This window comes from Tachypleus tridentatus, chromosome 3, assembly GCF_004210375.1.
Source record: "Tachypleus tridentatus isolate NWPU-2018 chromosome 3, ASM421037v1, whole genome shotgun sequence".
NCBI lineage: Eukaryota > Metazoa > Arthropoda > Merostomata > Xiphosura > Limulidae > Tachypleus > Tachypleus tridentatus.
The window spans coordinates 5,178,931-5,193,795 of NC_134827.1; the positions used below are offsets into that span (position 1 = coordinate 5,178,931).

Below are 14,865 nucleotides of genomic sequence, written 5' to 3' on the forward strand. Positions count from 1 at the left end.
TCTGTTTAGTTGAATTAAGAAAACTTCCTTTATTCTACATAATAAATGTGTGTTATGTTTCAAGTGTTTTGAATAACAAACAAATGCAACTGCAGCATGATAAAATTAGAAAATAAATATGAATGGTTGCTGTAAGAAAATTATCAATGTGATCAAAATTTTGGTCAAAAGATCTTCAACAGTTGGTTATTTTAAATAAATCCAAGCACCTGATATATTCATTTGTTGCATATTTTTGAAAAGATGATGGAAAAACCAAACTTAAAATGTCTTTTGGCCTGTATAAATCTTTTTTTGAAATATTTTTTAATGGTATAACTAGTCAGTGCCAAGTATTGCAAAATTGTGTTTTTCTTTTATGATACTTAACTGTGAAATATATCCTGGCCTGTTGATTTATTAAATTGAATTCCAAGAACTGTTTGACAAACAGTTAAACGAGTTGGATAACTATAATGTAAAAATCACTGTTTTTCACTGATGTGTGGTTTTTAATGTGAGTGATGCTGTAGACTTTTCTTCATGTTTGTTTTTTCTCTGTTGTTTCTAGATATAACTTCATCTGCAGTAGGTGTTCAGAAAACTGAAGGAAATCATCAAAATATTCCTTTAGTTCCACCAAAGAAGAAAGTGTTCATTGTGAAAAAAATGGGTAATCAACAAAAAAATACACAGGGCAAGGTTTGTATTAAAACTAAATATTGTATATTATAAGATAAAGTTGATTTTGTGTGGTTAATGCAGCCAAATCTTGCTATATCAAATGATAATAGTGTAATGTTACAATGAAATTTGCTCTAAACAGGTAAAATGCCAGTTTCCACAGTTTTTTTTCTCCTTCAGTCCAGTGGCTGACACAGTGCTTATTATGTAAGAAAACACATGCACAACCTTTTCACCATTGGCATAAACAACTTTTTTTATTCATTGCTATGTAATTATATTGAATAAAATGATCATAGCTAAGTTTTATTCTGCTGTCTATTGAAAGCAGAACTATTTCCTAATTATTTTTAATATTAGACAAAAGGCCTAATTTTGTCTAGATATATGTAAGGTGGTTGACTAATTATTGTACACTCTTCTCTACTATCGCTCGTACATTTTTATCAGTAATATCTCCAATATTCTTTGTTTGGGTTAGTGGCATTTGTTACACATTTATAATGAAGTTGGATTTTATTGTTAGATGAAGTTGTTTTTTTTTATTGATTTTGTCTAATTAATGTTTATAATTAAGCCAGAAATCTGTCACAAATAAGACATAAATAATAAATAAAACCAGCACTTTGTATAGTTGTTTTTCATTTAGGATTAAGCTCTGCAACATTTTTACTTATTTCAGAATATATTGTGGTATTAAAATTTGATTGTCAGTCACAATGTTTTTTTTTAATGTAGAGTATGTAGCCCAAGAGAGTAGGTTGTGAGTGCTACTGGCTGGATGCCCTCGTTGTGGTTAACAGATCAATATTAGAGATAGTGGAAAATAGCCTTTCATAGCACACTATATGGCCAAGAGTATTTGGACATCCCTTCTACTTAGTGGGTTTGCCTATTTCAGCCACATCCATTGCTAATAGGTGCATAAAATCAAGCATACAGCCATGCAATCTCCATAGAGCTCAGTGACTTTCAGCGTGGCACTGTCATAGGATGCCACCTTTCCAACAAGTCAGTTCATCAAATTTCTGTCCTGCTAGAGCTACCCCAGTCAACTGTATATGCTGTTATTGTGAAGTGGAAATGTTTAGGAGCCACAACACCTCAGCCACAAAGTGTAGGCCACACAAGTTCACAGAACAGGAACACTGAGTGCTGAAGCATGTAGCTCATAACAATTGCCTGTCCACAAATGCAACACTCACTACCAAGTTCCAGATTGTCTCTGGAAGCAATGTCAGCACAAAAACTGTTAGTCAGGAGCTTCATAAAATGGGTTTCTATGGCTAAGCAGCCACACACAATCCTAAGATCACCATGTGCAATGTCAAGTGTCGAATGGAGTGGTGTAAAGCACACTGCCATTGGACTCTGGAGCAGTGGAAATGTGTTCTCTGGAGTGATGAATTATACTTCACTATCTCGCAATCTGTTGGACAAATCTGGGTTTGGCAGATGCCAGGAGAACACTACCTGCCTGAATGCGTAGTGCCAACTGTAAAGTTTTTGTTGAGGAGGAACAATGGTCTGGAGCTGTTTTTCATTGTTTGGGCTAGGCTCTTTAGTTTTAGTGAAGGGAAACCTTAATGCTACAGCATACAAAGACATTCTAGAAAATTGTGTGCTTCCAATTTTGTGGCAACGGTTTGGGGAAAGCCATTTTTTTGTATAAGCATGAAAATGCCTCCTTGCACAAAGTGAGGTCCATAAAGACAGTTTGCCAAGGCTGCTGTAGAAGACCTTAACTGGTCTGCACAGATCCCTGACCTCAGTCTCATCGAACAACTTTGGGATGAATTGGAATGCTGACTGCGAGACAGGCCTTGCCTGACATCAGTGCCCAACCTCACTAATGCTCTTGTGGCTGAATAGAAGCGAATCCCCTCAGCCAATTTACAAAATCTAGTGAAAAGCCTTTTCAGAAGAGTGGAAGCATTTATAGCAGAAAAGGGGAGACCAACTTCTTATTAATGCCCAATATTTTGGAGTGAGACATTCAATAAGCACATATCGGTGTGATGGTTGGGTGTCCACATTCTTTTGGCCATGTAGTGTTTCTTTGCTATAAGAGAAAACAATCAGAATATTTTAAAACTTTAATTTACAACAAATCAAAGTATAATAAAACTAAAATTTTGTTGTTGTTATTATCATCTTTTTTTTTTTTTTAAATTGTAACTTGTTTTTAATGCGACCTTAGTTGAAGTATACTTCATACATTGGAATTAGATGGTATAATTACAAAGCTACCATTGAAAATGTTATCAAGTATTTATAGGAATGTATCTTGGTAAGAAGATATAAAATTATTTAGCACATATATTTTGTGTCTTACATAGCATACTTGAAAAATAGCCTATTTTGAAAAAGCATTGTCCTAAAATTAAGGTCATATGTTAGGTAATGAGATTTTTTTAAAAAGTGCCAGGTCCATTGTATATTATTATTATTTTACAGTTTGCAAATATTCATCAAAATCAAATGGGAAAACAAGTAAAGGTCCTTAGAAAGGATGGTAGTACGATTTTCTATCGTAAAACTCTGAACCAAGGCCAGCCAGGTGTAGTTAGTCAGAGAAATTCAAACATTCAAGCCACTCCAAGACAGGTTAATCAAGTGTTTAAAAATATCCAGAGGTCAGGTGGAATGAGGACTGGTCCTGTCAGCTCCCAAATGTTAGCTGTAGAAGAAGAATTACAGAAACAAGCATTTACTCAATTACAGGTTCAGAGACAAGGTCAGCAGAAATGTGGTTATAATCAGCAACAGAGTCAACACAGGGGAGGTTTTTATCAGTCACAAATCAATCAAAGAGGAAAATTCCAACAGCATTTTGGTCAAAGAAAACCTGCTTTTCAACAGGTTTTAACATGTGATCAAAGAGGAGCTCTTCATCAACGACCAGGTCAAAAGATGGGAGGTTTTAAGCAGAGATTAGGGCAACAGGGAGGAGGTATTCAACAACGACTGGGTCAACAAAAGGGAACTCTTCAACAACCAAAACAGTTGAATCAGCAAAATGTTGAGAAGCAAAACTCTGAACAGCAAAGCATATTTCAGCAGGAGTCAAAATCAGTGATTCCTGAAGGGGCAGAAACCAAAACAACTAACCAACCAAACAGAAAAATAATTCAGCTTAAAAAGTCTAAATTCTCTCAACAAGATGCTCAGGAGGGGAGGAAAATAGTATTATCAGCACCAAATAAACTTCAGCAACAAAGCCCAAGTCCTCTAGCGGCTCAGAAAGCAACTGAGCAAACCAGTGATGTCTCACGTTGGCTTGATCTTCAACAACAAGGCCAGAGATTAGTACTGACCCAAAAATCAATTCAGCAAGCTAATGTTGCAGGAAATTTGCAGCAGCCAGTTCGTGTTGTTAGGATGGGCCCTTCAAATCAGGTGAGATTACACTTAATTCAATCTGTGTAGCAATTCTTTGCTTACACCTATTGAGATTCTTAACCCAATGCTTAATAGCAGATCTTTTGTACATCTTTCTTTTACTGATAATGGCATAACTTGCATGTTTGGCATATGAATTCATAAACTGTAAGAATATATAAAATTTCATTTGTATAATATTAAGTGGCTCCATCTACTTTGTATTAAGAAATCAGTTTTAAATTACAACAGTCTTAAATCATAATTTGCTGAGTCTCAGAAGGATATAAACCAGTCACTGTTTTCTCATATACCTATATGAAAGAGCAGTGACATGAAAAATGTACATTGTTTTTTGATAACCAAATACAGAATTTTCAGTTTTTCAGTTATATTAGAAACATTTTGGTTTCATCTGAACCCAGAGTTGACAAGTTGGTCGATTCATTATTTGTTTTTTGACCAGTTAAATAATTGGAAACCTGTGTTAATTGTAATAAATACTTGCACATTAGCCAAGTATTTCTGATTAACCCTTTCATGATGGGTTTGGTATGATATAGATGAGTTCATCTACACATTTGCACATTAAATATTTGCATTATAACTTTTGATACAGCATGTGCATCTTCACAAAATTTTTTAGATGTTTAGTAAAGATTATAAGTATTTTGTATACAAAAAAATCAGATTATTTTAGTGAAATATTTTTGCTAAAGACTTATTTGTGATTAAAAAAACTATTCTTTATTCCAAAAATCTCAAATATTATTTGAATAATTTCTAAAACATCCCATATACATTTCAAATGTTTGTTTTTAGTAAGACTATATGTTATGTTATTTTATATATTCTAACTATGTGGAGTCTGTCACTTGACCAACTTTGTAACTGTAATAAAAAAATTAGGAAATAAATGTAAATGATGCTTTTTTCATGCTAGAATGACTACATATTATAACATGAAATACAAATGTTTAGTCTAAGGAGCTTAAGTCTCATAATGCTATATATTTATGCTTAGCTAGTCATTATTTCTAGTCATGCTTAGCTAACATTGTGTAACTTACACTGATGCAGTGCACGTGCACTTATGTTACGTATTAAGTAATATAAAAACTGATCTTTAGTCTTCCCTCTCTTGGCTGTGTTTTAGTGGACAAGTACCGTGTTTCTCCGATAATAAGACCTACCCATAAAATAAGACCTAGTGTGATTTTTGGGGATAGTTTTAATATAAGCCCTACCCTTAAAATAAGCCCTAGTTAAGAGTGGCAGGAAGAGGAAAGAAATAAAAAAAAATTAATTTATTAATTAGTTTAATAGTTAGTTAATTAGTTTGTTTAAGTATTAATCAGTTAGTTTAATAGTTTAATAATAGTTTATTTTAAATGGTTAGTTTAATAGTTTTACTTTGTAACTTCATTTTTTTAATATATCAAAATAAGACATCCCCCCGAAAATAAGCCCTAGTGTCATCTTTTGGAGTGAAAATTAATATAAGCCCTGTCTTATTTTCAGAGAAACACAGTATTTTGTAACATACAATTATTATGCATTATATGTGTATATAGATTATTGCTATTAAGACATAAATTGTGAAAGTTATTTTTCTTAAAATATAGAAAAATAAATGAAGAAGTAAAACAACAATTATCTTTTCTTGCTATGACTTTTATGCTTGGTTGCTGCTGGTCATAAGTTGCCAAGCCTTTTAAAATTTTGCACATGGAGGATATCAAACGAAAAGTTTGTTTAATAGTTTATATATATGCAGTTGAATAAACAAAAAAATCACAAATAACTATGCTGATACCATAGAATTCCACTACAAGTTATTAAACTTAGTAACTAAGATTAATTTAGATTTAAAAATATATTAAACTTTAAGCAGACTAAACACGCAACTTACCGCCTTGAAATCTTGGATTGAAAGTACGTGGGAGCCTTTTCACAGATTAAAATGGCTGAAAAAACCACTAGGAGGGCATTCTTAGCTGTGGATTTGTTATTAACATGACATATATTGAAGTAAGTGTATATAAAATATCATTTCCAAAAATAGAAATAGGTGAATGGGGAACACTGTATTTGATTCAGTAAGTAAGCCATATCTTAGCAAAATAAAATGGTATGAGGTCCTTATTTTATATTCTATCTTGTTAACATTGGTAATTTGAGTTCCTAATTTGTATGAAACTATAGACTAAGTATTTTGACATCACAAACGTCTAATTTTAAACAGTGCCACATTGAACATACCACATGGCTCACTAAAATCTATATTTAGGTGTGTTCTATTCATATTTACGTTTAAGTTACAAAATTAACTTATATGTAATATTAAAGTTTGAATTATAGTTTACACTTTGATTCCAAACTTATTGACATAAATTCATAAAATAGTAGTTCAATAAAATTTTAAATGCAAGTCAACAAACATGATGGCATGGTCTTTGACACCTTGATCCATCGTGTAGGCCTCAAAAATCTGTTTTCTTACAAATAACTTTTGGAACTACATTTATACTAATAATTTAGACAATAAAAATCTGTACTTAAATGTTCCAAAGTCTAATATTTCATATCTTTTTTTATGTAATTTGTGAATTATATATATATATTGGTATATTGTATAAATTTATTGGGGGTTTCTGCTTTTCATCTGCTGACACCTCTATCAAGGGGTGATGTTATCCTCTGCCATATATTTTTTTTTTAATGCTTGTTGTGTAACTCCATAATAATGGCATATGTGGTGTGATAATTGGCACAGTTACGACAGAAAGTGTTCATACCCCTGCGTCGTGAGTATTTTTTTCTCATAACATAAAAAGTATCACAATTAGGATAGTAAAAGTATGGTATATTATAAATATTGTACTAACACACATCTACATAAATTTTTATGTAAATTGAACGACAAATAAACTGTTTATAAACAAATAACCAATCATAGGAGGGGCAGAAAGTGTTTGTGCATCTACTTTAATGGTCAGTTGTGTAGCCTTTCAGGTGAATAACTTGGAGCAATCTCTCCTCATTGCCCTCCATGATCGTTTGACAGTACTCGACTGGTATTTTCTTCCATTCTTCTTTACAGAAGGCCTCCAACTCTTGCAAATTTTTCAGATGACACTGATGAACCCTGGTCTTCAACTTATGCCAAACATTTTCAATTGGGTTGAGATCGGGTGACTGCGATGGCCACTCCAGAACGATTATATGGTTCCTCTGCAACCATGATTGCACATATTTTGACGTGTGCTTAGGGTCATTGTTGTGCTGGAAGATCCAACGATGCCTAAGCTGCAGGTTCTGAGCATCATTCTTGATATAAGTGCCTAATATGTAAACGTACTCTTCTTTTTTCACGATTCCGTTGACGCGGTGAAGGCTGCCTACACCAGAAGAGCCGAAGGAACCCAATAGCATGATCAAGTCACCTCCTTGTTTAACTGTAGGGACGGTGTTCTTTGGAAGATTTCTTTTCTCGTTCTCACTGTAAATATTGCGAACGTCATTGTGGCCGAAGAGCTTGATTTTAGTCTCTTCTGACCAAAGAATACTCTTCCAATAGGTAAAGGGTTTATCTACATGCTTTCTTGCATATCTCAGTCATGTTTCTAAATGAACAGGCTTTAAATATGGAGTTCTACGAGGACGGCATGCTTTGAACCCAGAAGAGCGTAACGTGCGTACTGTAGAGGTGCTTACTTCAACCCCAGTTTCCCTTACCAGTTTCTATATGTCATTACGTGTTAAATGAGAGTTCCTACTAACTTCTCTGAGAACCTTTCTCTTGCTTCTCTCTGGAATTATGGTGGGGCGTCCAGAACGAGGGAGGTTAGCAGTTGATCCTGTAAGCTTAAACTTGGCAATTATGCTTTGAACAGTAGATTTCAGCACACTAAGTTGTGTAGCAATACCAGAAAAAGACACACAAGACTTGTATTTTACAATAATTCGGTGCTTTAAATCACTGGACAGTTATTTCCTGTTTGCCATGATGACCAAGCAGATAACGACAGAGACGGTGCTAAATTGCCGGAAGTAAATTTTTTGCTGGCTAAATTCCAACAATTATGAACCCAGTGACTAGTTCAGGAATGATATAATGTAGTTTATTCGTCAAACTAAACAAAATTTTTATGGGAATATCAGTTTTTTTACACCTTCTGAACTGTATGGACACTTTCTGCTCCTCCTATTTTTGGCCCCTCGGTGTGGATTCCTGTACGTGGTGAGGGGACCTCCCAGAGAACGTTCTGTTCTGTCTGGTTACCTTCTCTGGGATCTAAACATCCACCCACGTGTTTGCTGTGCGTGGCGACCCGTGAAGGGGAGGAGAGGTTCCTGGTGGTTGAGGGGTCCAACCCTAACACACCACTTTGGCCTTGAATTCCTGTAGATGGGCAGCCTTTGGGTGGTTCCCCTTGGGTCAATCGGCTGGTCCACTTGGGATAGAGTCAACCAAGTACCAGTGTTGGAAGTTCTCAGTGGGTGTTGCTGCATTGTTCATGCATGACATTGTGCCTGATGCTGGTGTTTGGGTATAGTGCTCACGAAACCCTGGTGTTGCTGCATTGTTCATGCATGACATTGTAGTGCGTCCCCTTGTAGGGCTCCATGGTGGGTGGAGTCAGTGAGTATCGAAATTTTTCTTTTTTCCTATGGATCCTCCTTCAAAAAGTTTAAATAAAATAGTGAAAAAACAGTCAATAGGTAAGCGACCACGTCTTGAAGACTGAGCAGCAATCTTCGACATCTGTAACACACGTACCTCATTTTCTTATATTACATTCTCTTTCAGAAGAACCTTTAGGGCAATTATCCCCCTTTTTTATTCAGAAGGGACTAGAGGGTCTTTCTGGCTCTCCAAAGTCAGTAAAGAAGCTTCGATCTGGAGACGTATTGGTTGAAACATCCACATCCCAACACAGTGAACTCCTCTTGAATTCAACGGCAATTGGGGATATACCTATTGAGGTTACCCCTCATGTTACCTTGAATTCATCACGAGGAGTTATTGTTGAGAGGGATTTGAAAAACTTCCCCGAGTCAGAGATTCTTGCTGGTCTTTGTCATTTAATTTACATAAAAATTTATGTAGATGTGTGAATATAATATATATAATACATTATACTTGTATTAGTATACTCGTGATACTTTTTATGTTATGAACAAAAACACTTGGGACGCAGGGGTACGAACACTTTTTGTTGTAACCATAAGTGTCATGTACATAGCACCAGCTTTGTTGTTGTTGGGAGAATAGAGAAAAACCATGAACTGGTTGCTGTTGTTATTTTTATGTAACTTTTATTAACTACATCACATTAAAGTAAATTTCAGAATATGTAGTCAAGATAAAAATAAGAGTAAATATTAATTGGTCAGTTGGCTTTTGTTTTTTATTAATCAAATGTTCAGCTGTGTCTTCACCAAAATCTAGCACTGTTAATATTTGGTTTAGTATTAGAAACCCACTGCAGTATAATAAACATATAGGGAAGCTTACATAGACTTTGGGCAAAGAATGCTGTTGCTATTTTTCTAATGAATTACTAAAAATCTCAAATCAATAAGTAACAGTTTAAACACATATACAAAAAATAAATTGTATTTTCTTCTGTACATTCTTGACATGCTCACACACACACAAATATTTATAGGTTATAGTAGCTTGAGAAACTAACAAATAGTAAATAAATAACCTGAAGAAAGTTTTTTTTAATTTTCCTTAATGATTATCCACTTACCACATTAAAAGTAGTTACTTTTAGTAGCAAAAGCTTTAGTAAGATGTGGATCTAGCCATATAATATACTAGCAATCAGAAATGTTCAGAGAACTGTGCTTCATAAACAGTAGATATTCAGTGAATGTATTTTATTTTACTGTCGTTCAACTATGTGCTTCTTGGAAATGGTAGGTTATTTTAAACATTTTTGTGTGTGAGAACCTTGTCCTTCAATTTATCAGTATGTATGACCTTCCAAGCATTCTCTTAACTTTAAACATGTATTTTGTTGTGCAAGATGAAGGATATGACCACCCCAAACACCAATGTAAAACTGTTAATCTATCAAATGTGATAAAATTCTCCATCTGTTCATTTGTTTATTCACTAAAATCAGTCAAATTGTATAATATCAGTGGCTTATTTCAAATGTCAAACTGTAACAAATAAGTAGAACAGTAATTTGACCTGCTTCTGCACAGTGGTAAACAGACAGCTAAGCTGTGTATGTGTATGATATTTGAGGGCTATTTATGATCTTCAGAATGTGATTGATCTGCTTTTCTGTTAAAACAGAAATATAAATATCATTTGTATGCCATTTGTTATGATGAACAAAAATGTGTTAATATGACAATAAAAATAACAAAAAAGGATGTTTGAGTCAGGATAGCATAATTATGGTCCTCTTTGTGTAAGCATATCATAAGAAAAAACATGGGAATGATCCACTTTGTTAACCTGAAGATGATCTAGGAAGGTCAAAACGTTTTTTTTTTTGTTTATCAGTAAAATTGTTAATACCCATACCAGCCGTTCTGAGATACACTAGAAGTATGGTTTGTAACAAAGACTTTAAATTTACTTGTAGGAAATAGATGTCTATGCAATAGCCTTTTGGGGAATCCTAAAAGGTGGTAGCCATTTGTTGTTGTTTTTTCATCAATTCAATTAATTTCTGATTTTCAAGTGATATATCAAACCTTTTTATTTGTTTTAAATGTGTGTTTCACTCCTTGTTTCCTTATCTTATTTCCCACAGAGAACTGTTTTGGCTCCTAAAACACAGTGTGTGTTAGTGGAAAACCTGGCTGCTTCAACTACAGAGAATAGTCTTCGAGACTTATGTAGACCTGTTGGTCCTGTGGAGGTCAGTGGAAAATTTTTATCTTTTTGTTTGCACGTTTTTTATGCGTACACATAGTTACTGTGAGGAGACTTCAAAGGCAATTGAACATTCTAGAGATTGACAAAATCATGTACATGTACTTTTTAAAGTCCTTTTGTAAGGTTTTATCTTCCAAAGATAAGAAGGATAAAATATTTCTTCAGACTTGCATGTGCTGTAATTTTCAGATGAACAAAACTGAAACTTTAGTAAGTTTAAGAATTTCATGTTTGGACATGTACTAAATATATACTGAATTATGGAAAAGAATAATTTTTGATTATCTGGTGATACAGACATTTGATTTGAGTGAAATAAATTTTTTCTATATGACCTATTTTCATAAATAACACTGCAAAACAATTTTTTTTTAAAAGTTCTGCTTCCTGAAAAGTTTTTGCTGATTGTGACAGGTACCTGGTGGGTATGCACAAATATAATTTTGGTTTTGCTTCATCACGTAGGAACTCTGAGAAATAGACAGTTAACTGTTTACTGGCAATAATGTATTTAATGTCGTTTATGTTTTTAATATGCTATTAAGTTCAACATAATTAAAAGTATTTTGCTCCTGATTTTCGTTTGTATTCAATGTCCGGTGCATCACGTTGCAGTGTCCAACAGTAGTCAGCAAGCATTGACGGATTCCAGTTGCCCTGATATCGTTTTTCCATTGTAGCAACGTCCTGGTGAAACCTTTCACTGTGATCGTCACTGACAGCACCGAAATTTGCGGGGAAGAAGTCCAAGTGTGAGTGGAGGAAATGAATCTTGAGTGACATGTAGCACTTCATTGTTTTATTTACTTTGAGAAGTTTGTCTACCAGGTTAATGTAATGTGGGGCTCTGTAATTACCAAGAAAATTGTCAACAATGCCTTTGAAGGCTTTCCAGGCAATCTTTTCTGGCCCAACTAACAGATCTTTGAACCGCCTGTCACTCATAACATGTCTGATCTGAGGGCCAACAAAAATGCCCTCTTTGATCTTGGCCTCAGTTATTCTTGGGAACATCTGCCTTAAATAATGAAAAACTTCACCTTCTTTGTTCATTTCTTTCATGGAATTCTTAATAAGTCCCAATTTTATCTGAAGAGGAGGCAAAAAAATCTTTGCCGGGTCGACAAGCTGTTCATGCACCACATTTTTTCTGTACTGGAACTAACTTTTTACGGAGTGGCCAGCTCTGTCTAGAATAATGTGACTCTTTGGCACGACTGTCCTATTCACAGATGAAACAGCAGTACTTTGTATAGCCGGCTGCAATCCCAATAACAGAGCAATGACTTTCAAACCTCCACAGATATTCCAGTTGTACTTGCTGTACTGGATGTGCTTCAGCAACATTTCTATGCTCTTGTAGGTTTCTTTCATGTGTGCTGCATAGCCAACAGGTATTGAAGAGTGGACGTTGTCATTGTGTAACAGAACAGCTTTGAGGCTTAATATTGATGAATCAATAAAGAGATGCCACTCTTGTGGGTCATGGTCACAGCCCATAGCAGAGAACAATCCTTTGATGTCAACACAAAACAGAGACTGTCAACTTGTATAAAGAATTTGGTTATATCATCTTGGCAGCTTTGAAAAACAGAAATTTTTGTACCTAGTGACAGCAAACACCATTCCTGCAGTCTTGAACCCAGCAATTCGGCTTTTGCTTTTGACAGATACAAATCTCTGACCAGATTGTCTAATTCTGATTGTGTTATGAGATGTGGATTGTTTGAGGAGCACGGTTGAAAATCAGAATCAATGTCACTGCCAGTTCCCTGCATTGCAGTTTCTTCATCTTGTTCGTCTAAGGTCCATTCCTCTGGTGGTTTCAGAATTGGAAGACTGTTGTCATGTGGCATGGATCTCATTGCTAAAGGCAGATTAGGGTATTCAATTGACTTCTTGTTTTTGGCAGAGAAACCAGACACATTAGTCAAACAGAAATAACAGCCTGTCACATGGTCTTTCTGTTCTCGCCATATCATCGGGACAGCAGATGGCATTGTCTTTCGAGTGCCTCTGAGCCAAGTTCTCAGACAGACAGCACATGTTTCACAACAAATGTGAGGTGCTCATTCCTGGTTTTGAACACCAATTTTACAGCCGAAGTACAGATGATATGCTTTTTTCACAAGAGCAGTCATTAAGCATCTCTGATGAACAAGTGTAACAGAACACAAATATAGCGGAATATATTGTGGCTGTTACAACATTGACGAGACATATTGACTAACACCAATTGTCCTGTAAAACATCTATAACATCTAACTTACTTGTTACAGTGCTACAGAGGCAATGCTATATTCTGAAACAATACGTACACACTATAAGGTCTATATTAATCCAATGAGCAGCATCTGTGTATGCAAGCCACTTTTATAACCTGCTGAGACAGTGTCAAGCTGGCTTCGGCCTGCCCAGGTGTGCCCGGGCTGCATACTTCCACAGAACAGCTTCCAACCTTGCTTGATTTCATGCCTGGATATGCCCAGACTGCACAAAACATTGTTCATAAGTCTCTTACAAAAACGAAAGTTTTTGGACACAAATATAAGAAAAAACATGACAAAACTGAATATTTCAATAAAACAGTTCGTGATGGGCAAATTTGGATGTGATTTTTGTGATCAGCTGCCAAAAATCTATAAGGAACACCCAACAATGTTCAAGAATCAAAAACTTTGTTGTGCAGTGTAATCAATTGTTTTACTTCAGTTCAGGCTTCAGGCATTATGACATAGAGCAAGTTCTTGATTATGGTATCTCTGAATATATTTTTACATTCCCAATACGTAGGAACTGCTCATGCATGTATTGCAGTTATATTGTTTTTCACTATCTTGTCCATGAAAAGAACCTATTTTAATGCTTTCCCACGTATTGATCTAGCTTATTAAAGTAACATACATGTATAATATATTCACTACATGAGCTATATTAAGTTTATTATTGTTTTTATTTACTATTCTGTATTTAGTTTCTGATTATCATGAGTGGTAGAATCATCATGTTTTATTAACTATAAGAGCAAAAAATAATAATTTATCACAAAATGTTAAAATTTTTTTTCAGGTCACATAGATCTCTTGTGGCCATTTCCTTTTCAAGGGATACTTTAGCTTTATTGAATGAAACTCTGTTTTATACCATTACAACCTGTGTATAATGACTTTTAAATTTACAGGATATTTTACTCGAGAAGCTACAAAAGAAAGCTACCATTAAGTTTAGAAATCCTCTTCATGCTCTCCAGTTTCAGAAAAAATACCAAAGGTAGAGTTTTATTATTTTTATTATTATCATGAACATAGTTATCTATAGAAAATACAATAATAATATATTCAGAAATTCTATTTTTCTGTAGTCATTTTTCTCAATATTTTCAGATGTTTAAGGTAGTTTTTGGTAAACAGAAACAAGATACATGGAATGAAGTGTGCAATATATATTTTAACTCTGGAGATGGTTTTATATGTATTGAAGTTTTTTTTTTTAAACTATATTTTGTTATTTATTCTTCAGTGGATATATAAACAGCATCTGGTTATAATTATACAAGTATAGGCTATTTAAGTTATTATTTTATTTATTCCTTATTATTTTATAAATTAAAAAGCTACCTATTAGCTAGCATAGTTTTCTTTAGACAAATCTCAGTGTATGTAAGAACCTGTTATGACAAGTCATGTAGTATTTTGTATTTCAAATCAACTTGAACTTGACAGTTGTTAGTTCTTTTAAGAAAAGATAAAACATAATGTTGCTTAAAACTATTTTTTATGAAATTAAATTCTCTAAATTAAATTTTAGGGGTTGAAATTTCACACAACTGATTTTCTAACATTTCACGTGTGGTTTTTAAGCTCTTGTTGTCTAAATTGAAATGTACTCTTGAGTTTGAATGATGTTTGCAG

At 34.3% G+C, this 14,865-nt stretch overlaps 1 protein-coding gene across 4 annotated transcripts in view; it reads left to right on the plus strand.

Moving 5' to 3' along the window:
- LOC143246251 (uncharacterized) overlaps window positions 1-14,865 on the plus strand; it is a 109,634-nt gene that overhangs the window by 93,832 nt on the left and 937 nt on the right. For all 4 annotated transcript variants that reach the window (XM_076492656.1, XM_076492655.1, XM_076492657.1 and 1 more), the window contains exons 17-20: window positions 551-681; window positions 3,121-4,062; window positions 10,830-10,937; window positions 14,136-14,224. In XM_076492656.1, the coding sequence (XP_076348771.1) occupies window positions 551-681; window positions 3,121-4,062; window positions 10,830-10,937; window positions 14,136-14,224 (1,270 nt within the window). The remainder of the gene's footprint in view (window positions 1-550; window positions 682-3,120; window positions 4,063-10,829; window positions 10,938-14,135; window positions 14,225-14,865) is intronic.